At 38.8% G+C, this 27,679-nt stretch overlaps 2 protein-coding genes across 12 annotated transcripts in view; one reads left to right on the plus strand and one right to left on the minus strand.

Moving 5' to 3' along the window:
• Positions 1-27,679, minus strand: part of LOC134811637 (E3 SUMO-protein ligase PIAS2-like) — a 46,121-nt gene that overhangs the window by 1,201 nt on the left and 17,241 nt on the right. For 4 of the 11 annotated variants that reach the window (XM_063818654.1, XM_063818653.1, XM_063818650.1 and 1 more), the window contains exons 11-12: positions 26,680-26,771; positions 57-106 (exon numbers count right to left, since the gene is read on the minus strand). In XM_063818654.1, coding sequence (XP_063674724.1) covers positions 57-106; positions 26,680-26,771 — 142 coding nt within the window. Of the gene's footprint in view, positions 1-56; positions 107-25,622; positions 25,716-26,667; positions 26,772-27,679 lie in introns of all 11 variants that reach the window. The other 7 variants (XM_063818652.1, XM_063818651.1, XM_063818648.1 and 4 more) reach the window with 3 other exon arrangements.
• LOC134811311 (uncharacterized) lies at positions 20,048-24,468 on the plus strand. The gene is made up of 11 exons (XM_063818088.1): positions 20,048-20,271; positions 20,447-20,508; positions 21,069-21,163; positions 21,445-21,543; positions 21,705-21,804; positions 21,992-22,075; positions 22,315-22,482; positions 22,780-22,863; positions 23,203-23,298; positions 23,888-23,952; positions 24,168-24,468. Exons 1-11 carry the CDS (start codon positions 20,078-20,080, stop codon positions 24,180-24,182), a joined length of 1,062 nt encoding a protein of 353 aa, XP_063674158.1. The 5' UTR covers positions 20,048-20,077; the 3' UTR covers positions 24,183-24,468.

Here is a 27,679-nt window from a genome sequence, read left to right on the forward strand (position 1 = left end):
TAAGCACAACATTGGTTTCAACTCGTATCAATTAAATGCAGAAGTGAGGTACTTACATCTCCATCAGGAATGCTGTTCTGACACATCGACATGAGAGTCTCGAAACCTGAAACATGATGATTAGCTTTAAGATTGACAATGAAATTCTGGCGGGAACTGACTACTGAGATCGGAAGGAAATACGATTAATTTTAGCGGGCCAAGCGCTATCCTAATATCTGGTGCTCTGACGGACGCGCACATATTTTGTGCGCGCGTGCGCGTGATAACTGCAACGGAAGCGCACTAAAATCCAAAAATATTTTGTCGCGGTCGACGTTTAGTTCCTATTTTAACGTTAAGCCAGAGGGTACCAGAAACATAGATGATGGGGGCGAGCTCGACAAAAATGGGGGCAGATACTAATCAGACACACATTTTTAGAAAAACAGCCAGAGGGAGTGTTCTCGGTTTTTGTGGTTCAGCTATAATAGAGTAATCATCACACGGTGGTTCCCACCTAAGAAGTGAAATTGAAAACGTAGCGCGCCTGAAACGTCGCGCGCCTGAAACGTCGCGCAGCCTGAAAGCTGACAATGTCAGCCGCGCCGAAAGCTTTCATAAGGTTTCAGTAATCGCGTCTGCGGCAAATTAAAATTTTTAAAAATTTGCCAGTAATTTTGTCACAATTTGGCGACGGGAATATGATGGCATTGGGTTTCGGTTAAAAAACCACCAGATATTAATGGAGTACAAGATAACGTGACTGAAATTGGCGAAAACTTGTTTAGCCCACAGCAATTGGAAATGTCGAGTTTTCGAAGCTTTGATACATTTAATGATAAACACGATTCTTTTAGCGATAAAGCTATTCAATCAATACATGAAAAACAAGCAAGGCATATAATCGAATGAAAAATTAATTTGACCACAGTCCTAGTGCCATGTCCGCAAGTGTACTTGTCCCCTGTTGAATCCATGAGCATTGGGACATTAGCAGGACCATTGGTTTTTGGGACATTAGCGGAAACTAAGTTTACGAACTCAAGTTACCGAAGCTTGATGACTAAATGATAAACACATATTCTTTTAGGCCGATAAAGATATTAAATCAAATACGTGAAAACAAAGCACAGTATGATAAATAAATAAACATTAATCTTAGTTATTCCTTTTGGGTGATAAGATCACCGTACAACAGCAGTTCACGCAACATTGGCCGTGTGGACGGCTTGTCACTTGTGCGAGGCATTTAAAAAACACGTTCTTGAAAAGTACACGTGTTAGTCAAAACAATACATGCCGTTCTACAAAAATAATTACAAGTGGAAAATTACCCAATCTTTAAAAATACTCTGTCTACAAATACAAATACACGTGTAACAAAATACTGAAAGCACATATCAGGCCTATATTTGGCCTAAATTTGAAGTGAGTTAAGTTTTAGAACCCTTTAAAAGCATTCAAAAATTCAAATTCTTACCATTCTGAGAGGATTGGATGCTAAAACGATGAGTAATCGTTGATCAGGACTCTAATTATTCAGGTTTTTTATAAAAACGCCAATAGAAAAATTGCGATGATTTTTTTATCGGGATCTTCCAGGAGATTCTATGTACTTCCAAAGTATAGCATCCATTTTTTTTTCAGGTGTATTCGAGGAATGGTCTAAGCTTGTTTATGTATGCAGTTTCATTGACCTAATACAAACTGATGGAATTTAAGTGATTAATCTGTCGGGGTGGTATTTTTTATGCAGATAAAGACTGAGTTGTGGTCTAAGGATGGGGAAGCCATAACTTATCTCTAACTCTGGATCTCAATCGGGTTGACCATAACATTAATAGTGCCTATCTTGTTCCTTGTCCCTCGTCGCCCAGAATCCCCAAGATGGTTAGGCAAATCGTCGAGGGACAAGCTGCGTCCGAAAGCCCGGAAGGAGGGTTTCAATCAGTTTCCAGCCTGTAATGAACAGTTTTTCCACAGACTCTCATCATTATACAATTAATAAATAAAGGCTGACTATGCTGGACCTGTTCGTATGATAAAATTATTTAAAAAATAAACCATGTTTCACCACTTTGGAAACGTGTCACAGACAACAGCCTCAATTTTTAACGGTAAACATTCCTCACTAAATAACGGACCCAGTTTTAACAAAGTCGGAGTCAATTTGGAGGAGGAGACTGATTCTTACTTACCGTCTGCGGCGTCCAACGTGATATCCGCAAGAATTCTGCAGATGCACACAAGCATTTCAGAATCCAGCCTTATCCACCTCCTCATTTGTGGTCAGTGACCAGATCTTCCATTTTCCTATATAGTTGTCCGAAACGCACTCATGACCTCCTGCCTCTGAAACAGTGTACATTCATTCTACATAAGGTTCTACAAAAGTTTTCATTTTTTGCGATGACACTTTACAGGAAAATACAGGAGAACAGCTCAAAGAGCACAATCGTATTCTTGATCAATTCATACAAAACAATCAGGAATGTCTAATCTAATTAATATATGTTTCTGAATGTCGAGGCTACAATTTATTATTTATAATTCTGTGACGTTTCCAGTACCTGGATAACCTAAGTTTGTCATCCGGCTAGATTTTGACACGCCCCCCTGTACGCTTCATACATAGAGCATGAAGGAAAGGCATCGTCACCGACAATTATAATTGACTCTACCAGTCGCTCCTGAAAAGAAGACGTAAACATTATATTAATTAAGTATCTTACAGCCTAGATAGCCCCACAGATAAGCTCATATTTTTATGTCACTAAAGATGCAGACCATGCGCCTGTTTGTAGCGCCCAAACCATCTCCCCATCAAGCCCCCCCACAAGTTCCGAAAGCGGGAGCGGGGTTAAATTAAATTCTTTCTATGAACACACCCTGTTTTCATTGTTAAAACGGTAATCATGTTCAGGGCTGGATTCCGGTAAAGTATTTACTGAGTTAATGAAGCCTCGAGCATTTGTTAATTCACGAGTGTTTCGCATATTATCATCAGTTCTTACCTATCTCAGTCGGCAGAATCTCAGCGGCAGGTATAAAACCCCGTTCTAGGAATTTCCTCCGAGCCCGTCCTCGTCCCAGTCTGTCCTCTGAACCAGATTCCTCCGTCTGATACGAACCGCCAAAGCTTCCAAACGTTAAAATGACGGATTCTGAATAAGTAATTGTAGTACAGAAGTTAGAGAATGATGTTAGCATTTAAGTACCTCTCTCATAGATCGCCCCGCAATCCCGCAAGTTTAACTCCAATCTACCCATTCCTGTTTTTTGCAGAAGCAGCAATTTTTTAGTTGAAAGCATGCAACAAACGATATTCAAGAGCGGTACATAGATATTGTTTTTAAGATTACATATCTCATTTCAATAAGTTAGTAGGAATCTGGCACAAATCTTGGTTGAAGAAGGAAAAAAAAAAGAAAAAAAGTGACAATGTTCTTCACTACACTAGCATTTAAAGTTTGAAACCCTTTTTAAAGATGACATGTGAAAATAAGCCCTTAACATATAATCAGCGTCACACACTGCGAGGATAATAACAACGGCCCATCCGTGATAATTAATCGTGTAACTTCAGTTATTTTCCCCAAATTTTGGTAATGAAAGCAATGCTTGCCGTCCACTGCCCTGAATGACATGTGGTAAAGGCCCTCTCCTGTCCTCAGGACAGACGAGGATACTAAAATTGGTCGGCTCTGTGAATGGTTAAATCATACTCCTAAAATTTATGCTACACAAAAACATCGAAATTTAATTCGTGAATTTTTTGAAAACTGTGGCGAACCTTAACTAGGCTAAAGGTTTCGGATTCTGTGTGTGAAATGCCCCTGTGGCGTAATTAGTTGTTGCCTGCGTTCAGATGATCCAAGACAAAAACTGTACGTGGAGAAGCATTTGAAGTTTGAAAAAATGGTCGTTTCGGGAAGTCAAGATTGAAAACTGCCCCAGAGTTTACTGTAGAATTCATAATATGAGCAATTGATCTTCAATCTGCAACAAATATCGTTTGATCTCACTCCCTATTCCTCTCTTCTTTGAGGATACGCTATAGCATCAATTTGTTTTTCCATGATGCACCAACCGCGACCCTCACTCCCGGCGTCCTATCAAGATAATTATAGATAATAAATATCAACGCAATAGATCGCCTCCCCCCTCCCCATACCCAAGATGCCTCCCACCGTTCAGTCAACTTTTCATTACCAATCAGTGCGGCAGCTGCCCATCTTTCATGGAATCTCTGAGCAATTTTTTTCAACATTCAGTCCGACCGTGGCCGAAATTCTGCGTGTATCAGCCAGGCAGACAGAGATGGCCGTTGTCCACCTGAAATTCAATTTTACTTGATATAATAGACTTCTGTTCCTGAGGTATACCTGGTGATAAGTAAAACTCAAAGGGTCAGTGCTCAATGAATCCTATAGATAAGCAACTAAAAGCGCACCAACCTTCTTTCATATCCTACACACTCTGCACCGGGATAGTAAACCCACTGGTTCGCCAGATACCCTTGCGCACACCCAACTTCAGGTACTGTGGTGTTAACCTTCATGAGTGATGTAAAAAGTTGATATTCCACATTGACATTATAAACTCTGTATATAATACTATATATATATATAAAGGTAGTATTGGAATGTAGATAAGAAATAATTCGACTTTTCATCTCTCTACAGAAATTTTCCAGTTCAAACAACTGAAAAGTTGAGAAATTACTCATAACGATTGACGACCAGAGATAAAATCCGTCATTTTATAAATATTCATACCAAGATTCTACCCTATTTGTCCTGTCCCAACCTTAGGTTAAAAATGAGCTGCTCTTCTAGCTGAGATGGACGGTACTTTTCCGGTCGAACTTCGTGGGTTCTAGAAGGCGGTCCGAACTTTACATGAAAAGTGAATGATACTCTGATCTCGTCCATATCCAAAAAAATGACTCCTGCCGGCATCATCATTAAAATCTATCGAATGGATCAAATCTCTGGCTTATCGATTTAAAAATGGACAAGGAAAATTAGCGGATATTACTATTTAATCAGTTATGAGATCACTGAATCCTTGTATAAAATCATTATACTACATTAACAGAGTATAAATTTTAACTAACTGCATTTAGCTAGTTTATAGTAATACACACATCGCGAATATGAGTGCACTCGTTGGGCTCTTTGTTCTGCGACCGGGGTGTTTCCTGGTGGCCTACAGGTTTGTTGTTGGGTAGTATGCTGGGGAAAAAACACGCTTTAACTATGATCAATGAAGTAAAAATGTTTAATTCTTGACCTTAGTGCCACAGTTTTCTGTGGTAAAAACAAATTTAAGTTAAACGTTATAAGCGTAGATGGGCATGAGTTACTCTCAGCACTAAGCATCTGGATGGATTATTAGCACACATGGTTAAACATGACCACCAGCTAAACCACGTAACCCATACTCCGAAAGAAATAAAATTGCTCTACATGAACACTAGGTTGATTCTGGCCCTGATCCTATCACATTGTGGCCCCAGGGGTTCGGTACCACAGCTACTGGGACGTGGGTCCTTTTACCAGCCACAATAACAAGTCATGCCATACTGTCATAAACTGTAAACCAACTATTAAAAATTAGTTATCTTTTGCTTAATTTTAAATTTTTAATCAGAGAGCAATCTTCTTATTTAAAATTTTTAGAATAATATTTTACCCTAACTATGACGTGGTGGCACAATCACTCTTCCCACAATGTTATTTCTCTAGATATCTCAAGAATTTGTAAATATTAAGGCTGCGCTAATATCATAATATATATATAATAGGCCTGTCCTTCTCCTTGCCACTAATTTTCCAAAAACATGTCCACTAATATTCCAATAGCGCATGGATTTCGAAAATGGACAGAACACCCCACGCATACTAGTTGAGCGATGAAACAATGATGTGGCATAAACTCACTTCAGACTAGGGCAAATTTCGTATTGTAACACTGTTAAATTAATCCGCAATACACAACTCATTTCTTAAGCATGAGAGCGTTTGCTATTCATGTAGGTTTTACCGGTAATGTTGCCTAAATATTGTGTAAGTCTGCTGTGTAAAATTGGACTTAATTTAATTATTAGTTTATTTAAACCCTTTAAACAAATAATTGAATTAAATTGATTGAATATAATATATTATCGCAGAATTTACTTTACTTGTAACATTATGTGTTCCCATATTTTAAGAGACGGTTTTGATCTGAGTATTATGGCTCCGAATTCCTTACTCCTTGGTAGTAGTACTTAACAGGTGGCTCTATAATACAATATAGAATGTCAACAGCTTTTTTTAAAATCTTGTCACAAGAACCACATCAAGCAACCTTGGCCCTTTAAATTAGGAAATGTCAGACAATTCCAAAATACAAAGTTGTAAAGCCAAGGTAACTCACATACTCCGCCTTTTTGCACAGCGATAACTTATTGTACTGTAACTGCGTTTCTTGATATTAACCGAGCTAGATGAATCAGCTTCCCAAGCAGCAGACCACATCACCTTTTCGTCATCACCAATCCTAACGTCAAAATCTCCTTTTCGTCATTACCATCCGAGGGGGGAAGTGGGTCAAAATCTCCTGTTCGTCATCAACCATCCTAAAGTCAAAATTTTTCGATGTGATACATAGAACATGATAATTAGATTAGTAGTAGATGAAAATCTTTTAAACATACTGGCTACAAAAAGCATGTTAGAAGTCCGAGCTGTCCAACATAAATTGGAAACTGAGTAAACAGGATGCCCTAGCATCAAAAGTTAAATTTTAATCATTATGACTGAGTTCATGAAGATTAAAATAAGTAGGTGGTCGTTTTCGAAGTAAGAACCTGCTGCGTGCACTGAAATAAACAGCAGTATGCGTAGTACTTCCATGAAAATTTAGTTGCTGAGAACAGGACTTTGAACCAGTGGCGTAACGAGAGGGCCCTGCTGACCTGCTGTGAAGGTGGCGCTGTCTTATGGGGGGGGGGGGGGGGGGGGCCGCACAATCGTCGTTGTGAAATGTGGGACATTTTGAAAAATTTTTGAATTACCCTCGTATCCTCTATATTGCCTTATTTGTTTCAATTTAGGAGGGTCACCAAAAGGTGCGGGGGGGGGCGCCAACAGGGGGCACCTTTTCTGCAGGGGGCGCCAGACAGGCGACGCGCGTTGGCGCCACTGACTTGAACCCACCACAATCTTCCCAATGAACGCGTGGATGCCTTTAAGTTATCTCGGCCCCACTCAGTCCCAACAATTCACTTATTTGTACTACTAAATTAGTTACAAGGACATATTCATAAATATTTATATTACCCTTCTGTACTGAAGGGGACCCTTACTAGATTCTCGATCTTTTTGGCAGGTCACTCATTTAACCCTCACATATGGTTAATCCAAACATTCGGCTGAGCAGACCGAGAGCTGCATAGACCCCGACAGAGTCTTTGCTAAGTTCACTGCCTCACCTCAGGCTAATCAATGCACGCACGGGGAGTCTAACCATCTAATCTTTCGATCGTGAAATCGAATACCGCCCCTACACACCAAGACCTGCAATTTTATCTTTCTAAATGCCGTGGGTGCACATACCCAACAGAGTCTTTAGCGAAAATAGCTCAGATCGATTTTTGGCGTTTTCGACCACTTTGTAGTTGAAATTCTAAAATATTAGATATCCAATTTATAACTTTTAATCAGAGTGAATTAAATATTGATATTTGATAATTTATTTTATTTGATAGTTTTAGTCTGATGATTGATATTAATATTTTTTTTTTTATTGATTATATGAATATTATTTATTATTGAATGAAGCGTACTCCAGACATAAAATAATACTACTTCTATTAACAAAGGGACTTGGAGTTATAAAACGACCAATTTTGCATAAATGTCTACTAACCAAGAATTCAGGAGGCAAGGGTGGGGGTGCGTAAACTTTAGTGGTCCCCTGCACTCTCAGATCCTGGATCACCCTGGTTTCATTTCGACGTATTTTTGGTAAAAGTATATATACTTTCTGGTCACTCTCATTGCTTCTCCAGTCCCCTTTGAAGATATATGGTCTAAATTGTGCGCTAGTTATATTTACAAAAAGTTGTTTTTGTCTGTTTTAACTGATACTAAATAAATGTATGTTTTCTTGAAAAAATTGTTGTTTTCCCTTGAGTTTTATTTTGCTATTATGAAAAATATTTCAAACACCTCAGAAACAACAAAGATGGCCGATGAGCAGCGAATGCTTGAAATTGTGCAAATATTGTTTGAGTTGCACGTATCAGAAAAACGACACCGTAGAATCGTTGTCCGTCATGCAGTAACTTCATAAAGCTACGAACTCACAATGTGAGCAAATCTGAGAAAATTTGAGTAAAGCGCTCGATTTTTTGAATTAGGATATATGATGAGCGAATGTGGCGCGGCGCGCACTCTGAATTTCCGCTTTTATGTAATTTTCAGCGTGGCTGTTAAGTTTATATATTTAAATGAAACTTTAATTGAAACTTTAATTGAAAAATTTATTTGAAAACTTCGGTTGACAACTGAATTAAAAACGTTAGATGAACTTTGATTCCTGATCTCGATGTCAAACCTTCGCCGCTTGGTGAGAGCACAGAGTGCAGTTGCCGTCTACCAAGGTTTGCGAGAAGAATTATGTGATGCGCGGCGCGACCAGTAGGCATCGCGCTACAAAATGAACTTTAATCTATCTTGAATTTTGATTAAAAAGAGTTAAAAATATACCAATGTTCAAAATGTAAAAATGCAATATTAAAAATTGTTTAAATTGAAAAAAATAAAAGGAAAAAATTTTATACAGACCACATACATAAACTTAAAACAAAAAACATGTGTTTAAATATGTATTTCAATCTTTCAAAATTCATGTAGATTTGTTACTCAAAACTGTACTGAACAAAATTAAGGAAGAAAAAAAATGACCGCGCATTTAAAAGACGTTTTACCTCGAACTATAAAAATCGAACGCTTTGACAACATTTGTCAAATTTCGTCAAAAGTGACTAGCAGATTTAGTACTTTACTTCATGGTGAAAAAACACCATTTTGCTAATATAAAAAGTTGATGCTTTTGTTGTTTCAATGCCCCTTGACGACGTTTGCTGTATGTTGGACTAATTCTTACTTGTCATATGTATTGGTGGATGATGTTTTGGTTGGATGACGGACGTCGGCCAAACAGCTACAAACAGCTTTGGAAGTAAGACTATAAATTGTGTGCGCTAAATGAAATTGGCACAAAAGCTTGGAATGCGGTTTCTCATATGGAAATTACTCCGTTGGCTACAAAATAGCACGTAAATGGGTTTTGAACATATATAATATGTTTTTTTGATATTATAGATCAAGTAATCGCTGTTTCCCTGATTTCCTTACACTCAACAAAAATGTGTTTTCTCCTATATCCAGGCACAACAATGTTATGTCCTGAAACCCATGCACTAGTGTTTCTAGTTTTAGTAGGGTTATTCCGGTCAGTTATATATGTACAAAATTGTTCGTCTGTAACCACCAGTATATATTTTTTCTATTATAATGGAGTTTTTGACATTTGAGATATTTGTGATGATGTTATGTCAGAATTTGTACATTACTTTCCAGCGCAAAAAAAAATATGACATGGCTGAATCCTTCTCTTCACATGTATTTGCAGAATTTATAAAATGTTTTCCCCCAGCAATTCATCCTGACTAATGTTGGGCAGATTTTAAGATGGGTTTTTTAACTGGTTTTGCCCTCAGCTCAACCGACCTTAACTTTACTTTTTACTTTAACAGATGTGATGCCTGCTGCACATTGGCTAAATGGATTGGCCAGGGACGATGTTGTTCAGTAATTTTCAAGCTTAACCACTCCTTTTTTGACAAAACACATATATGCTGAAATAAATACACACTATTTTAGGCTTGGTGGTGTATGGGCAGATTTGAGTTTCCACATCGTCGTTTGAATGTGGGACAATTTTGAAAACTTAACTTAAGTACTAGCAAACTGCCGCGTTTTGCTCTAGATACACACACTTGTTAGAGATTTTACCGGCGTATCCTCTAAATCCTAGTTTCAATTTTAAGGAGGGCACCAAAGGGAGGGGGCGCCAATAGGGGGGGCGCTTTTTGTTTTTTTTTTATTTTTTTTTTTTTTTTTTTTTTTTTTTTTTTCGCTTGGGGGCGCCAACATGCAACGTTTTACGCCACTGGCAAGCTACCCTGCTAAAAGCAGCTAGAATCTTGTAAGGGTCCCTTCAGTAATACAGAAGGGTAAATATGAATATTTCGAACTTGGCATGTCCAATGTTACGCTCAGTTAAAGTAAGAGCCGCTTAAGAAAGCACTGGAGTTATCTCCAGGATTAAATTATATCGAGTTATATGATTTAGCTATAAGGCGGTTTATAAATGTTGTATTTATTTATTATTATTATATATATGGCTGGTGATATCGAAATGGAAATGGGGGAGGGGTGGACACTGAAAGGAGACAGTTGCCCTAGGGATAAGGGATGAAAGGGGTATAAATAAAGGAGGGTGGAGGTGACTTTGAGCCCTGGGCATGGAAAATAGACTGTACAGAAGCCAGGAGTTTCTCTCTTTCTCTTTATCTTTTAAAGGGGACCCTTACAAGATTCTAGATCTTTAATAGGTCCACCAGTTAACCCGTGCATGTGGTTTCTCATACACTAAGGAGCTTGCATAGACCCGACGAGTCCTTAGCTGAGCCGTCAATGACGTCACCTCTGGGACTAATGAATGCACCCAGGAGGAAGTTAGGGACTCCTAAGTCATACAGGTGTTTTTGGGTTCAATGAAGCGTTTGGTGCAGTTACATAATAATCCCTCAGGGACTAAAAAGATACACCAACATCCTGAGATTAGCGCATTGACAGACATATTTCATAGAGCAGTATTTGACCTGTGATGAGTTCAACTGCCGGTCTACATTTCATTCCGATATGAGGGTTAGAGCTGAGTTTTTTTAAAAAATGGTCTCACTGTTTGTTGGTGTACAGCAATAATACATGATCTTATTTAATTTTATCTGAGAATGTGCAGCCAATAACCACTACAAGCAATTGTATCAATTGTACATACAAATTTAGATGAACTGTCACATTTTACTGTGATTTGATTTTTTTTTGACAGCTCAAATGTAATTGCTAAAACTTTAACCACATTTTGCATGTGTCCTTCAGTCAGTGAGCCTATGGTATGAATGCTATTTGATGACGGTCTTAAATAAAAATAATCAATAGTCACGGTCGGATTCATACTACCAAGTGTTGTTGTCAGTTTTTATTTTCAGTGCTAGGTTATACTATAATGAGTTTGTTTCTATTTAGCTTACCGTAACTTAATGAATCGCCATTTCTTTATAAAATTAAATTTGTTACTATCAAGTTGCAGCTTACACAAAATACAATGGAAATGATTTATTGCAAGCCACATTCATTCAAAATTAAAATTGTGTCAACTTAAAGTCAAGCCGTCATTAGATTTAATTCATTTTAGTTGTGTCAATTTACTGCTTACTATGTATCATAGTAATGTAATGTATTACATTTGTAACAACTACTGTTTTTCTTTCTGTACATTTCTGATATTTATATTCATAGAAGCACGAATATAAAACTTTGTCTATTATTGAAGCTAAGAAAGTATATTATCCAAATTAACTACTGCTAGCTTACTAACAACAAGTATCATCTTCAGTATGGCTAACCCAAATACGCTTAGATTAGACCCTACCTACTGCAATATGTTAGTGGAGGTTTTCCATCAGTACCCCACTCTATGGGATAGATCAGGTAAAAGATGTCATGATATTCCTGGGGGGAGCCAAGTGGATATTTGTAGATATTTGGATAATGTCATCCACTTTTTTTGTGAATTATCCATTACAATAATCTACAAATATCTACATTTATCTACAAAAAATGTATATCTCAAATATGTGCCCAGAAATTCTACTGAATTTTTGGAGATAAATTTGTAGAATTTGTAGAATTTTCGTGAATTATCCATTGACAATAATCTACAAATATCTACATTTATCTACAAAAAATGTAATCTCAAATATGTGCCCAGAAATTCTACTGAATTTTTGGAGATAAATGTATAAATTTGTAGAATGTCATCCACTTTTTTCGTGGATTATCCATTCTACATTAATCTACAAATATCTACAAATATCCACTCGGCTCCCCCCCTATTCCTTCATAACTATTTCCCTTCAGGCTCAATCCTGATCCCTAAAACTTCCATTATATGACTATGATATTGATAATATAGCTTAATAGTTATTACAGTGACCTGAAGTATCAAGTATATAAAGGTGATTGTTAATGGTAAACCAAACTATCAAATTATCATTCAGAACGCGAATTATTTGCATAACTTGCACATCTTTTCAGTTTGTGGAGAGTGCACAAAAAAGATTGTAATCAAAAGATTGCAGGTCGTTAATATTTAAATTATTTCAGAATCCTGACAAAAAACTTCTGATAACCAATATTTCTCTAACAGAAAAATACAAATTCAATCATTTCAGCCGTATCGTGGCACAAACCCGACATGAAGAAGAGGCAGAAACAGCTGGTAGTCAAAGACATTAAAGAGTTAGAGGAACGGCTCCTATTGGAACATAAGTTGAAGGCGGAGAGACCACTGTTCAAACTGAACATGGAAGAATATGGATCGCCGGAGGAGCAGTGTAAGTTACCATTATTTGATTTGCTCTCGTACACTGAATATTTTGTCATTGTCCCAATGTGATTTGCTGACATGGTTTCTTTGCGACATTTTTGTTGCCATCTACTTTTGGCTATCTCTTGACGGTATTTTCTTCTAGCAGCGGTGACAGCTGGTTTATTTTCAGATGAAGAGTATCTTGACGGGAAATGGTCAGCTTTCCTGGACCATTTTAATATACTTCTGAAAAAAGTTCAGGTAAGAAACTGTTGTTTTCAAATTGCCTTTTAGTTATAGCAGTTAAGCACCAAAAATTCTTGGGATGGGAATAAGGGTGGGCGACAATTGACCCCCCGACAATTGACCCCCCGACAATTGACCCCCCGACAATTGACCCCCCCGACAATTGACCCCCCCGACAATATAATTTAATACAATTGACCCTGACCCTGACCCTGACCCTGACCCTGACCCTGACCCTGACCCTGACCCTGACCCTGACCCTGACCCTGACCCTGACCCTGACCCTGACCCTGACCCTGACCCTGACCCTAACCCTAACCCTAGCCCTAACCCTAACTCTAACCCTAACCCTGACCCTGACCCTAACCCTGACCCTGACCCAGGACTCTGACCGTAACCCTAACCCTAACCCTGACCCTGACCCTGACCCTGACCCTGACCCTGACCCTAACTCTAACCATAACCATAACCCTAACCCTTACCCAGGACCCTAACCCTAACCCTGACCCAGGATCCTGACCCTAACCCGGTCAATTGACCCCAGTGTAATTACATGGGGGGTCAATTGTCGGGGGGTCAATTGTCGTACTAAACCCTAGATTTCGCGACAATTGACCCCAGTGTAATTACATAGGGGTTAATTGTCGGGAGGTCAATTGTCGGGGGGTCAATTGTCGGGGGGTCAATTGTCGGGGGGTCAATTGTCGCGGTACCGGGAATAAGGGGGGGGGGGGGGGGGGGGGGGCTCATGTTTTTTGTCCGTTTGGTACGCTATATTTTCAAAACGGACAAAAAATAGAGCGGACAAAAACGGACAAAAAATAACAAAAATGGAAATAACATTTAGATGCTTCCTCCTCCTCCTCTTCCTCCTCCACCTCCTCCTCCTCCTCCTTCTCCTCTTTCTCCTCCTCCTCCTCCTGGGTCCTCCTCCTGGGTCCTCTTCCTGGCATGGGCCCTCTTCAGTCCTTCTCCTCTTCAGTCCTTCTCCTCCTTCTCCTCCCTCTCAGTCCTCCTCCTCAGTGATCCTTCTCAGCCATCCTCCTTAGTCCTCCTCAGTCCTCCTCCTCAGTCTTCTTAAGTCCTCCTCCTCCTGGGTCCTCCTCCTCCTGGGCCCTTCTCCTCCTTCTCCTCACTCCTCCCCAGTCACCCTCATTCTCCCCCAAGTCATCCTCATCCTCCTCATTCTCCTCCTCAGTCCTCCTCCTCAGTCCTCCTCCTCAGTCCTCCTCGGTCCTTCTCCTTCTCCTCAGTCCTTCCCAGTCCTCTTTCTCCTCAGTCCTCCTCCTCAGTCCTCCTCGTCAGTCCTCCTCCTCGTCAGTCCTCCTCTTCCTCAGTCTTCCTCCTCCTGAGTCCTCCTCCTCCTGAGTCTGAGTCCTCCTTCTCCTCCTCATCAGTCCTTCTTCTCCTCAGCCCCCTCCTCCTCTCCAGTCCCCTCCTCAGACCCCATCCTCAGTCCCCTCCTCAGCCCCCATCCTCAATCCCCCTCCTCAGTTCCCCCTCCTTAGTCCCCCTCTTCCTCTCTTTCATCTCTCGATAATTTGTTCAATTTATAATTATTGTTGGTGTTATTGTTTAATGTTTACACAATTTATTTTCATACTAAAATGTTTTTAAACGCATTTGAGTCTGACTCAAAATGTGAGAGTAAAACTTTGTTTTAAGCCAAAAGGTTCTTACCTTTTGGCTTAAAACAAAGTTTTACTCTCCAGCAATATGGAAAATTTGGTACATGATATTTTTCATAAATGAATTGATTTCATCCCTTTTTATGTTATTCTTTGTACCTAATTGAGGATTAAAAGTTTGAAGAAGGACCATGGTCATTAACCGGGCTACCCATTTCTGCAGATAGACTGTTACAAATTGTGGAGAAAATGTAATTCAAAAGTTACAATTTTTGTCCGTTTTTGTACCCTTTGTCCGTTTGGTACCCCCCCCCCCCCCAAATAATACTGAATTGAATGGGAAAATGACTCGAACCTGTCACAACTGACAAGGGATTGTTCTCAGGAACAGAAAGATCTTGCTCGGCAACATGGAACTAGCGGAAAGGTGAACCCGATGACCACAGTCTGTGGGAGATGGTCGGATTGGGAAGGAGTTTATAACGACTGGCTAAAACATGCCGTGTCCTATAACAATTTTGGAAGAGGACATTCGGGAGGACAAGCCCTAGCAATGGACACCGAAGCAGGTGAAATTACTACAACACTAAAGCTTTTTTGACAATCAATGTATTATGTATCTCCCTTGTTGAAATTTGAAAGTTGCGATAAGGTATTTTGAATGCTTGCGCTTGAAACGATATTATAAGACAATTCCATTCCAGCTCCGGCGAGAAGAAGAAAGACCACCGGTCAGCCAAAAGGTCCGACCCCCAGACGTCTGCAGGTGACTACGCCACCACAGAACCCAACATCATCAAGACAATCTGAAGGTAAAATGTATAAATGTTGTTTTTAAAAAACTGTTGTTAGTTGATGTGTGATAAGGTATTTTTGACAAGTTTGAATTGTGTTTGGAAATATATAATATGTAATTGTTCCGTTTCAGCTTCTGCAAAAAGACGAAAGCCTTCTGGTAAAGGGCCAGCTCCCAAAGTTCAGCTGACTTCCACTCCGAAGGCAAGAGATGAGCCGACCTCACCATTACTGCTGCACCGGAACCTGTCCCCAATTAGAAACTTCCCTGGTCAGAGCACGCCGATTAGGAACATCTTGAACAAGAGTAAGGTTCCCTCAATTGTTTCGTATTGAACGGTTGAAAGATGCATCTGATCGCTATTCAAAACCTTCCGAATATTCAGATTACTGTCACTTACTATTCAGTCATTTTACATAACTGTAACGAGTATTCAACGCCCCGATCCCTTGTACCATGTTCCATCAATGAGCCCTGTAACCAGTGAAATGGGACTTCAACGCATATATACATCGTATATATATATAGGACGCTAAATTTTACTCTTTTCAAGTCTACTACCTTTTATCTCTCAGGTATAGCGGATACCGGTACTCCCGGATCGACTACAGGTAATTAACCATATGCTTGTAAAACAATAATATTTGAATATGAATTCTAACATTTCTTACGCGCTTCGACATTCAAAATGTACCGGAATATATATATATGCGTAAGAATGTATATATATAATGCGTGAAGTTTGAATAGGTATTTCAAGAGTATTTCGAATTCCAGCCAGCTCAACGTCAATTGAGTTCAGATTTTCTAGAATTTCTAAGGTTATGAACAGGCAAGGTTCTAACGGTTTGTAGTATTTAATGAGTTAATAGACTACATTAGCTTCTTTTTTTCTTGTTCTTAATTCCAGAATAAAACCATGCGAAGTCGAATGCATTTTAAACCTTTCTCCACTGCAGGACCTGCCACTACTCCTCGAGCTTCATCACGGAGAGCGGCTTCCGAAGTTCCCCGTAAGTTGAAGCTTAAGGAGCTAGAAAAATGTATATTGATGGGCGATTCGGTTGCAAAACTTGGCTAGTCTATGAGTAATTTCTAAAGGTTGATGTATATCTAAATTTTATTACTAGAGTGGCAAATCGTGGGGAGGTTACTTAACTTTTTTGACACGTGACACCGATTAACCTAACTTAATCCCCAATCGATTTCACTTGTCAAAAAAACTGGCGTCAGCTCCCAATGAATTGCCACATCTATGGAAATTGCAAATGGTCCACAATCGATTGAGGACAAGGTCCATCATATTAACATTTCATGTGAAATCAGCATCGAATATTGTCGACATCTGTAACTATCGACAATACTCGGTTTTCGATGTACACATGACGTAGTATAGAAGGACAAAGATTTCCACAATCAAAGAATACCATCTGTTTTCAGGTACTACCGAGTGGTTACAGTTTACTGTCGTCATGTCACACTGAAAGTAATCGTGCAAGAACATTACTTTGTTAACCATAACAGCCACCAGCAGCTATGTCACGATATGGTATACGATACGATTTGTTTGAAGCATTCGCTGTCTCATTATTTGTTTGTTATTAAAGGGCCGTATATTGCTGAAAATTGAAATAGAAATCTGAGACGTGTAAAACGGAGCTCCCTCTGTGCGATTAGAGATCAGAGGGAATTTCCATTCCACTTTCTACTGCAGTTTTGTATACTTTTGCTACAATTTTGATAGTATAAAACTGCATTAACATCAACAATTTTTATCTCCGAAATTCATAGTGCGGGAATCTTAGTCAGAGATGCAACTTCCATTATATCTTGTCGCAAAATTTGTATTCCTGCTTCAACAATTTCGTCAACGAAGGAAGAACACGAATCAGATTAGTAGCGTTTATTAAGCACCACAAAATGTGGATTGACGGTGACAGTAATTCCAAAATTACGTAGTCCAGCACTTCTGACCTCTTCATTCAACCAATAGTTGTTTCGGTGGTGGTTTATAAATGCTTTGTTTGGCAAATGTTGTGGACTGCTCATGCTACTGTACATCATTAGTTAATATTACATCTGTATAGCTAGAGTACTTACAATTACCAATACAAATTTTTGTCAGAAAAAATCTAGGGTGTAATTTGAAATTGGACGAGAATATTTCCGACTTAAATGATAAGTCGGAAATTAATAAGGTGATATGGTTGTCCTCTCAGGACCAAGCTCGAAGAAAATGTATTTAGTGTTTTTGGACCAGGTTTCTATTTCAAATGCGGCAATTACAGTTTCTGCTTCTGACTTGGCGTGATTGCCTGGTCTTAACAGTATCTGCATGCTCATTGCTCATGCTGTTGGTGAATTTGTACTGTGTATTCAATAGCCCTCGGTTATTTGATGTATATGTTTTATTTGATTTGTTTTCACATTTATAACGTCAAGCAGAAGTCACGCGACAGAGGAGGTTCAGTGGGGGAGATATAAAAAAGGCCAAATCGAGGTCATTACTCATTTGTGAAGGTTTCCTTGCTAGCACACTGACCTATTCTGTGATATAGCATTATCATATGCTATTCGCCCAACGTTATTACTTGGTTCACTATCGATACAGGAGATTATCATTGTTCTCGTGATTTGATCTTTCTGTGTGGCATGTTTGTGGATCGGAATAACAACTGGTTTACTCATGTTTTTGATTGCTATACAGTTCGTCCTCACAGATAAGTTTCAGGCCATAGCCTATGCTGTATATAAAATGCGTTGTAGGCTAAGCTACGGGAACTTGAGCTGCATGACATCTTTTTAAGATATTATCCAATGACATTGGCTTCTCAGATTATTACAATTTATGCAAAAAGACTGTTTCTAGAGGAAACTACATGCTCCAAAGTGTTAAAAACCTTTGATAGAGCATCCTGCATCAATTCGAGTCATTTGGCCGTTATGTGTATTGAACATGGGAAAATATTCTAAGCATGGGAAAATATTCTAAGCACGGAAAAATATTCTAAGCATGGACAAATATTCTAGAACTGTTGGTAACAACATCGTGAGTTCAATAAAAATTTTCAGGGACCACATTCTTGGATACTCTAGGAGAAAGTGTCGCTGCCGCTCTGCGGACAGTATCGCGGATAGACGAAAAGCTAGCAGACAGAATTGCTATCGACATAGAGCACCAAATTATCAACAAAATTTATTCAGGAGGGCCAGCCAGGTAAATATATATATCTATTATTATATTGTTCTATGGTGTTCACACCTATTGTTAAAATTTGCAATGATCGCGTGTCACGATCGTAGCGCGGCGTAAGTGTGCTTTTTTGCAATTGAATTATGTAGATGTACTTTAAAGCACACTTACGCTGTACAACCGTCACACGTCTTAACAATAGGTGGGAACACCATGCTATACAATGGATATTGGCCTTGGGTTAGAGTGGAACTGCAGTATCGTGGTAGGGGTAAACCATCTGAAATTACTTGATTTAACAACGAATCTGTATAAATTACTGTTTGCATCATAAATTTAAAGAATAATTGCAGAACAACCTCAGGAACCTCGCTGATTTGTAATTCGTCACTGCGCCGCTACCTGCGGTTGCGCAACTACCCGTGACTGCACTGCTACTAAGTTTTTTATCAAGAGTATCAAACCCTGATTTTGTTTGATCATTTGTTTTTTAGATGCTCTGATATTACTCTTCTCATCATATTGATATAAAAATTGTTAATAAATTGTTTATAGTAGTAATAACTAATATGGTTCTGTGTGCAGATTTTGATATGTCGGGTTTACTTTGTATTTTCACGAAGGAATTCTTCACCAAACTAATAATTTTATGCTGGAATGGAATCCGTTCTGTAAAAGTGTAAAGGTTTCTTTATATTTCAGAAACAGCTTTTATTTCCTAACAGCCACTGCTTCCGTCCCAGCCTTCAGCCTTGATATTTTAATTACATCATATTTGATCGAGATTGTTAGGAAAGTTTATTATCAAGAGTATCAAACCCTGATTTTGTTGCTGGTATTACTCTTCTCATCATATTGATATAAAAATTGTTAATAAATTGTTTATTATATAGTAGTAATAACTAATATGGTTCTGTGTGCAGATTTTGATATGCCGGGTTTACTTTGTATTTTCACGAAGGAATTCTTCACCAAACTAATAATTTTATGCTGGAATGGAATCCGTTCTGTAAAAGTGTAAAGGTTTCTTTATATTTCAGAAACAGCTTTTATTTCCTAACAGCCACTGCTTCCGTCCCAGCCTTCAGCCTTGATATTTTAATTACATCATATTTGATCGAGATTGTTAGGAAAGTTTATTATCAAGAGTATCAAACCCTGATTTTGTTGCTGGTATTACTCTTCTCATCATATTGATATAAAAATTGTTAATAAATTGTTTATTATAGTAGTAATAACTAATATGGTTCTGTGTGCAGATTTTGATATGCCGGGTTTACTTTGTATTTTCACGAAGGAATTCTTCACCGAACTAATAATTTTATGCTGGAATGGAATCCGTTCTGTTAAGGTTTCTTTCTATTTCAGAAACAGCTTTTATTACCTAACAGCCACAGTAATATGGTGTGTTTCACTGCGTTGTCATACTGGGTTTTGCATTGTTTTTTTTTGAAACCTTCATCAAGTAGATATATAGCATTGTAGGTCAATATTTTGGTTGATTTTCCTTTTCGTATAATGTACTGCATAATGTATCTACTGCTAACTGCAAATAATTCTGTTATCTCGACTTACTTATTTGTAGGAAACATGTTCGAAAGGGAAACGTCGGTTACCAAGATTCAAAATGATGACAAGAAGAGGAACATGTTGAAGTACCTTAATATTTTTTTGCTAACCGAAGTGAAGGATAAGCTGGACTTTCTCCACATGTTAGTAGATGTGTAACGATCACGTTTTGAGAGCTAACAACCATAGCGCAGCTGCCAAGACAATTTTTACTGATACATAAATTATATGATGAGCTGAAACTACACTATCAGCCTTGCAGAATAAGAATAATAGCCTACAATGATTAGAAGATATTTCAACTGTTCATATTTTCAGAAAGACGTTCACACCTACGAACATTGACAAGTTGGTAAAAAGCCTGCAGTGCGATCTAGATTGTAAGTATCCTCTGTTAGCCTCTCCTCCACACTTCTTTTTATTTGTTCATAAATTGGAAGCATTGTCATGGATTCTTTGAACAAGTGGTTGCGCAAAACGGTAGTTTAAAGGGCTTGTGTTGTGGTCTGGGTTAATGTTGTGTAACGGTAAGGGTTAGAGTCGGGGATCGAGCTATCATAGCTCGGAGCTAGGCCAGGTTTAGGTGTAAGACAACGTTTGAGATTTAAAACCAGGGGGCCAACGATCGTGAGGTGAAATGTCGAGGGGTGAAAACCCGTTTAATTCCATGTGATGGATTGTTTAAAAAAGTGGTCGAAAGGACGATTTAAAAGACCGTACTTGATCGTTGAAAGTTAATGATTCTCCTCTAAGACGTGTAGATATATGTAGATACGTTTTAAGTCATTAATATACCAGAAGAGAAAATCCGCATCTTATTGATGAACTATGCTTCCTTTCGACCACTCTTTTATCGACCAATGAAGTCACGTATGGGTAAGGTACTATGTGATCACTGATCAGGTATCTACTCCACTTACTCATTCGGCTGTAATTACAGTGCACATTGATGAGAAAAAAGACAAGACTTTGGCAAATAGGAAGTTGCTAATATCAACAATCTGTGAGCTGATCACCGCCCTCAAAAAGATAAAAGTAAGTAATTATACTTGATGTCACAGATCTTCCGAAATAAGGTCCTGGCAGTGGGATCAATTAGAACATCCGTAATCAGATTGAGCTGTACATGATAAGCAGGCATTTTGCTTTGTACAAGTTTAAACAAGTTTCCCGTTTTTTACTTTACTAGGTTCCAGTTGATAATTACCGACTGCAACATCACCTTAGTTCAGTCGGGTGGAATGTTTGCAGTGTTTATAATTGCCTATGCTTCAAAAACATGCTGTGGCATACAGTATAAACAATTTCCTGAACAGGGAGGTAGGAGTGGTGATGGACAGAGTGGAAGTCTGACAAAGTTAGACGAAGACATCAAGAAAGTTTTTTGGAACTTCTTTACAGCTAAAGACGACAAGGTTTGAATATAGTTCTTCAACTTAACAGTTAATATTCTCACTGATTGAACATAAATTGATCATTCCCCCCTGAGTCCTGATAGGTATTGATTATGAATCGATTTCACGTGGTGTATTAGATATTACATTAGCTATTAATTTTACCTACCATTGACCTTTAGCAACCCGGAGAAGACAGTGTTGATGGAGGAGAACAATTGGCAACAACTGTTAACGAGGCTCCGATCAGGGTCTCTAATATTTTCGAGAGATGCGACATAGGTATACATATTGTTACATTATAATTATACCATAGTGAAGCTCACTCATATCACTGTATGAGAATTTCGCTGTAACTCATGACCGACGATAAATTTGCCCTACCTTCTCTGATCGTCTGTATCAGTATAGCCTATCTTGGGCTTTAAAATGAATTGCTGCATTATGGTTAATCGTAGGCGATTCCCAGGTGCTATTCAGAGAGTGATAAAGAAGATGCCCCCGGTTCCCGTCACGAAACCTGGATCATTGACAGCCCCCGAGAGTGAACAGAGTGAGTTATAGCTATTTTAAAAGTCATCCGGATGGGTCACTAGGCGCTACCTGTGCTGAATATGCTAATATTTGTTTAGTCATTTTTTGTACTATCTACTGATCGTAGAAACAGTTTTGTGTCATCGTCAGAGCGGACTCCCAGTTTGAAATTTTATGGGTTTACAATACGATTCTTCAAGTAGGAACATCCTGCAATAAACTTCGTTTTCATACACTAATCCGCTGTGACGTTTCCAGGTGCTGTTCAGAGAATAGCTTTGGCCATCCGGAGCGAGCCCCGGGCCCCCGTCGCAAAACCCCCCGTTCAACCGGACACCACACCAGCAGCCGGGCCTGCGCCTCCAACCAGCAAGGTCCGAAAAGACCACATATCCAGACTTCAGAAAGAGTCCGAGAGTCGCCTGAGTGAGTTACAGCTATTTCTAAACATCATTTAGAATTATCGCCTGTAATATGGATGGGTCACCACTCACCAGGCGCAGGAAGAATTCATCTTTGGTCAATTAAAGTTGATACTTTCATCTTTGACCATTTTTTTGTACGATATTTGTGACGAGTAAAAATTGGAAACCGCATTATTTAATCAGACTTTTGTGTGATAACTGACGCGTTCGCCATAATACAAAACTCCCTAACCTTAAGGCGTAAGGTTTCCCTCTGTGCAACGTCGAAAATAACTTAGTCACGCCTTTATCATTTCAGAGAGACGACATCTTCACCCCAAGGGCCTCCGAGATACTTCGGCGACAATGGTTGAGGAGGCTTTGAAGATCAATCCGGTGATAGGTAATAATTCAAGTGCAACATATCGTTTTTAAACTTTCGGACATTAATTTTTCTTCAAGTCGAAGATTGCATCGCCGTTTCCACACAAAGGTAGCTGGTTTGACGCACATCAAGTCTATTTTAAGCGATATAATACCCATTCACGGTCGAAATGGGGGTTAGTCGATATGCAATCGAAACCACTACAGTTTTAGGTCACTATAAGTCACGTTTCACTTGGTATGTGTATATAACTCAGTTCTAAAGTTAAAACTAACCCACTTCTGCAGGTTATCTCAGAAATCCATCTCTTTACTTTTAGCAAATTTCATGTCTGTTTGAACCTCAGTCTTTTATCAGGAGCCGTGGCCGAACAGGCGAGACAGATCCTCCAGGAGGATAGATGGGATGTGTTCGGCAAGAGTATTGCCCAGCTGTCGGCTGTCGCATATCAAGGTAACTTATTTATAGGTATTCGATCAAACAGTCCCGGAAAAAATTGGCTCACCGGCGCGGCCCAGCCAAAATATTTGCTACTCTTTTTTTGCAACAAAAAATCCTTGATCACGTCCAAATACTAGGGTCTCCCCAACAAAATCTTGCACCGGTCGAAAGCCGCGAGATTTAACTACCTAGACAAAACAATCTGCCACAATCTGCTTTCCAATCCAATAAGTTTGCACAGGAAAAAAACTGAATTCGTTTTGTTGATATGATGTGTGGTCAAAGCAACCTGTCTCCATATAATACTATCCGTACAACAACAAGAAATGTAGGATCATTGAATCTTTGGCGACTAATGTGGGGGGGGGGGGTAAACCCTATTTTGACTCATTTTGCCTCATTTTTCCCTTTTTTGGCTGCCCGAATGAGGTAAAATAAAGTAAATTTCGGCAAAAACATTTGTCTCTAAAAAGGCTCAGAAAACTAGATTCATTTACCTCACTTTACCTCATTTTACCTCATCCCAATTTTGGCTGCCCGAATGAGGTAAAATGAAATTGACCCCCCCCCCCCCCCCCACTAATGTTTAGAACTCTTTCAGACGAACTGGAGCTCATGGAGCACGCAGGAAAGATCCTACTCAAGATCGCGGCAGACGCGAAGACAGTAAGTAAGATTCAGTCTCCTCCTCATTACTCGAATTTGTTGGGTCAGTTATTTAATGAAAAATTTTTACCGTTAAATTGTGTGGCTGTGTTGTCTGTGACATCGTTTCCAAGTGGGGAACATGGTTTATTTTTAATTAATTTTATCATAAGAACAGGTCCAGCTTTATTATTAATTGTATATTATGCAGAGTCTGTGAAAACTGTTCATTTCAGGCTGGAACTGATTGAAAACCCTCCTTCGGAGCTCTTCGGACGCAGCTTGTCCCTCGACGATTCTCCTAACCATCTTGTAGATTCTGGGGAGAGGACAAGGACAAGATTGCATTATTATTTTAATTATGTCAACCCGATTGAGATCCAGAGATAAGTTATGGCTTCCCATCTTAGACCACAACTCAGCTCTTTATCTGCATAAAAGAAACACCACCCGCCAGATTAAATTCACTTAAATTCCATCATTTGTATTAGGTCAATGAAACTGCATACATAACAAGCTTAGACATTTCCTCGAATACACCTGGAAAAAAAAATGGATGTATACTTTTGGAAGTACATAGAATCTCCTGGGAGACCCTATAAAAAATCTTCGCATTTTTCTATTGGCGTTTTTATAAAACCTGATAAATAGAGCTCCTGATCAACGATACTCATCGTTTTAGCATCCAATCCTTTCAGAATGGTAAGAATTTGAGTTTTAGAGTTGCTTTTAAAGGGTTCTAAAACTTAACTCACTTCAAATTTAAGCAAATATATGGCCTGATATGTGCTCAGTATTTTGTTACACGTGTATTTGTATTTGTAACACGTGTATTTTTAAGAATTGGTAATTTAACACTTGTAATTATTTTTGTAATACGTGCATGTATTGTTTTGACTAACGCGTGTACTTTTCTAGAACGTGTTTTTTAAATGTCCTCCGCAAGTGACAAGCAGTCCACACGGCCAATGTTGCGTGAACTGCTGTCTGCTACGGTGATCTTATTCACACAAAAGGAATAAACTAAGAATAATGTTCATTTATTTATCATACTGTGCTATGTTTTCACGTATTTGATTTAATATCTTTATCTGCCTAAAAGAATTGTGTTATCATTAAGTCATCAAGCTTCGTAAACTCGACATTTTCAATAGCTGTGGGCTAAACAAGTTTTCGCCATATTTCAGTCACCGTTAATCTTGTTATCATTATATCTGGTGGTTTTTTAACCGAACCAATGCATCATATTCCAGTCCCGCCAAATTGTGACAAATACTGGCAAATTTTTAAAAATTTTCTAATTTGCCGCAGACGCGATTACTGAAACCTTATGAAAGCTTTCGGCGCGGCTGACATTGTCATGCTTTCAGGCGCGCGACGTTTCAGGCGCGCGACGTTTCAGGCGCGCTACGTTTCAATTTCACTCTTAGGTGGGCACACCACTGTCAGTCTCGAGACCTACCGCATTAAAGTCCTAAGGTGTAAATGGTTTATTTTATGGCGCACAATTTACATATTCCTATTATATATAACTCTATTGCTCCACGAGAGTGCAATCTATATATTTTATTATGGGTGAGAAAAACCTTGCTTCTTGGTAGACAGTAATTAGATTGGCACGGTCGGATACGGGTGGGGCAAGAAGTGGGGCAGGACACAAATATACGAAAAGTAAAGTAGGTGCAAATAACCTTTTAGCTTGTTTTCAGTTGTGAATAAGCTTCGAGCTTGCGTGTTGTTATCAGTCGCTTGCTTATCAGTGAATCTTTTAACCGTGTTTTTTCCTGATATGAACTGTGAATACACAATGGATGGATTGGAGAATGCTTCATGTGACCTTACCTTTCAAAAGTGTTTTTCTTCCCGGTGCTCCTGGCCAAAATTTCCCACCAGCCGAAGCCTGCTCAAGCGGATCCCGTATTTTCTCTAGCCGCTCGGGAGGATCCCGACATTTTCGAAAATATTCAATTTCTCAAAAAATCCCGTTACCCGATACGCTAGCGTACCCACTTTTGAAAGGTAAGATGATGTGACTTTATGAAGCCGAATATTGTCATGAAGGAGAAGTGACTATTGTGACACAAAGTTTGACAATTAGAATTCAGATCTATCAAAGCATAGACTATCAGAAAATTTTGATTTAAGGAAACATTGTGAATATTTGAGCTAGCATTCCGGTTTAGTTTATGAGAATGGTAACAGTTGACAGTGAACTGCAGAAGAACTTTTTGGGCCTAAATAAAAGACGAGGAACTTCAAGTGGAGACAAAATTGTTTGTAATAAAGTATTTTGTTTAGAAATGTTGTAGAAAAGGTAAAGAGCTGAAACCGGAGGATCTATTAAGGTAACACTGCGATTTCCTGAAGCATAGGACACTGCGGCAGTTGGCGGTATCGTTGGTAGTTTCATGTGATTCCTCCTTAAAGTGTTCGGTCCCCTTGATGCAGTCGGTAAGGTTTCGTGTAGGGATTGTATCTTTCAGTGAGCAGACCTTCATTAGTTTGTATCTTTCAGTGTGCAGGCCTTCGTGACAACTCCTTAGTCTATCATTAGATTTAGACTATTCATTTTATGTGAAATGAATAATGATGACTCCCGTTTTATTTGATTATTGCGTCTGAAACGTAATAACGATCCAAGTGGGTGACTGGTAATGTCGACTTAGGAGATTTGGTAGTGAAATGCTCAGATTCTGGAGAGATCTCAAACAATGGCACGCAAAATCACAAGCTTACCGTTAAGTTTACCTAAGAATCCGTTCTGATCTGGTTTGGCTGGTGGTTCCGTAGGTTTCGGAGTTGTTTTTATCACAGAAGTTTGTTGAACTGTCACTGCTTGTCTGAAACATAGGTTATAATTAGAGTTAATAAACATAGGTCATATTTAGAGTTAATAAACATAAGTCATATTTAGAGTTAATAAACATAGGTCATAATTAGAGTTAATAAACATAAGTCATAATTAGAGTTAATAAACATAAGTCATAATTAGGGTTAATAAACATAGGTCATAATTAGAGTTAATAAACATAGGGACCATATTTAATGAATAACGAATATAGGATGAAAATAAGGTGATCCGATTAAGGCGGCCGGGTCTACATGTAAATTATCTTGAAATTGATTTTATAGTTGTTTCTGATAGAGGGAGTGATATCTACTAGCTGCTTTTGGTCCTATGGAAAAATTTTCTTCCTAGCCAAATTTATCGCCGGTCAAAGGTCAGCGCTTATGTGTAATTTTCAATCGCGCGCCCTGAAATCGAGTCTAAAAATCTATCTTCTACTTTTTTTGAGCAATCACCCTAAATCTCTTCTAAATGGTCCCTAGAACATATCCTGAAAGTTACCGGGTGATTGCTAAAAAAATGTAGGAGAAGATAGATTTTTAGACTCGATTTCAGGGCGCGCGATTGAAAATCGCTCGCGCAATACAATTACACATAACTATAAGCGCTGACCTTTGACCAGCGATAAATTTGGCTTAGAAGAGTATTTTTCCATAGGACCAAAAGCAGCTGGTAGATATCACTCCCCTCTATCAGACACAACTATAAAATCAATTTCGAGAGAATTTACATGTAGACCCCCCCGGCCCCCTTAAATATACAGACAATTAGTTCATGTCTTAATTGAGTGGTAGGAGTAAGTAGTAACGTCTATGCCCTTCAGACCAGGGTTGGGTAGGTCTGTGATAAGGGATATGACTAGTGCTAACGGTTATCTCAATAATTCATAACACAGTTCAC

This window comes from Bolinopsis microptera, chromosome 2 (assembly GCF_026151205.1).
Source record: "Bolinopsis microptera isolate Bmic1 chromosome 2, MBARI_Bmic_1.0, whole genome shotgun sequence".
Classification (NCBI taxonomy): domain Eukaryota; kingdom Metazoa; phylum Ctenophora; class Tentaculata; order Lobata; family Bolinopsidae; genus Bolinopsis; species Bolinopsis microptera.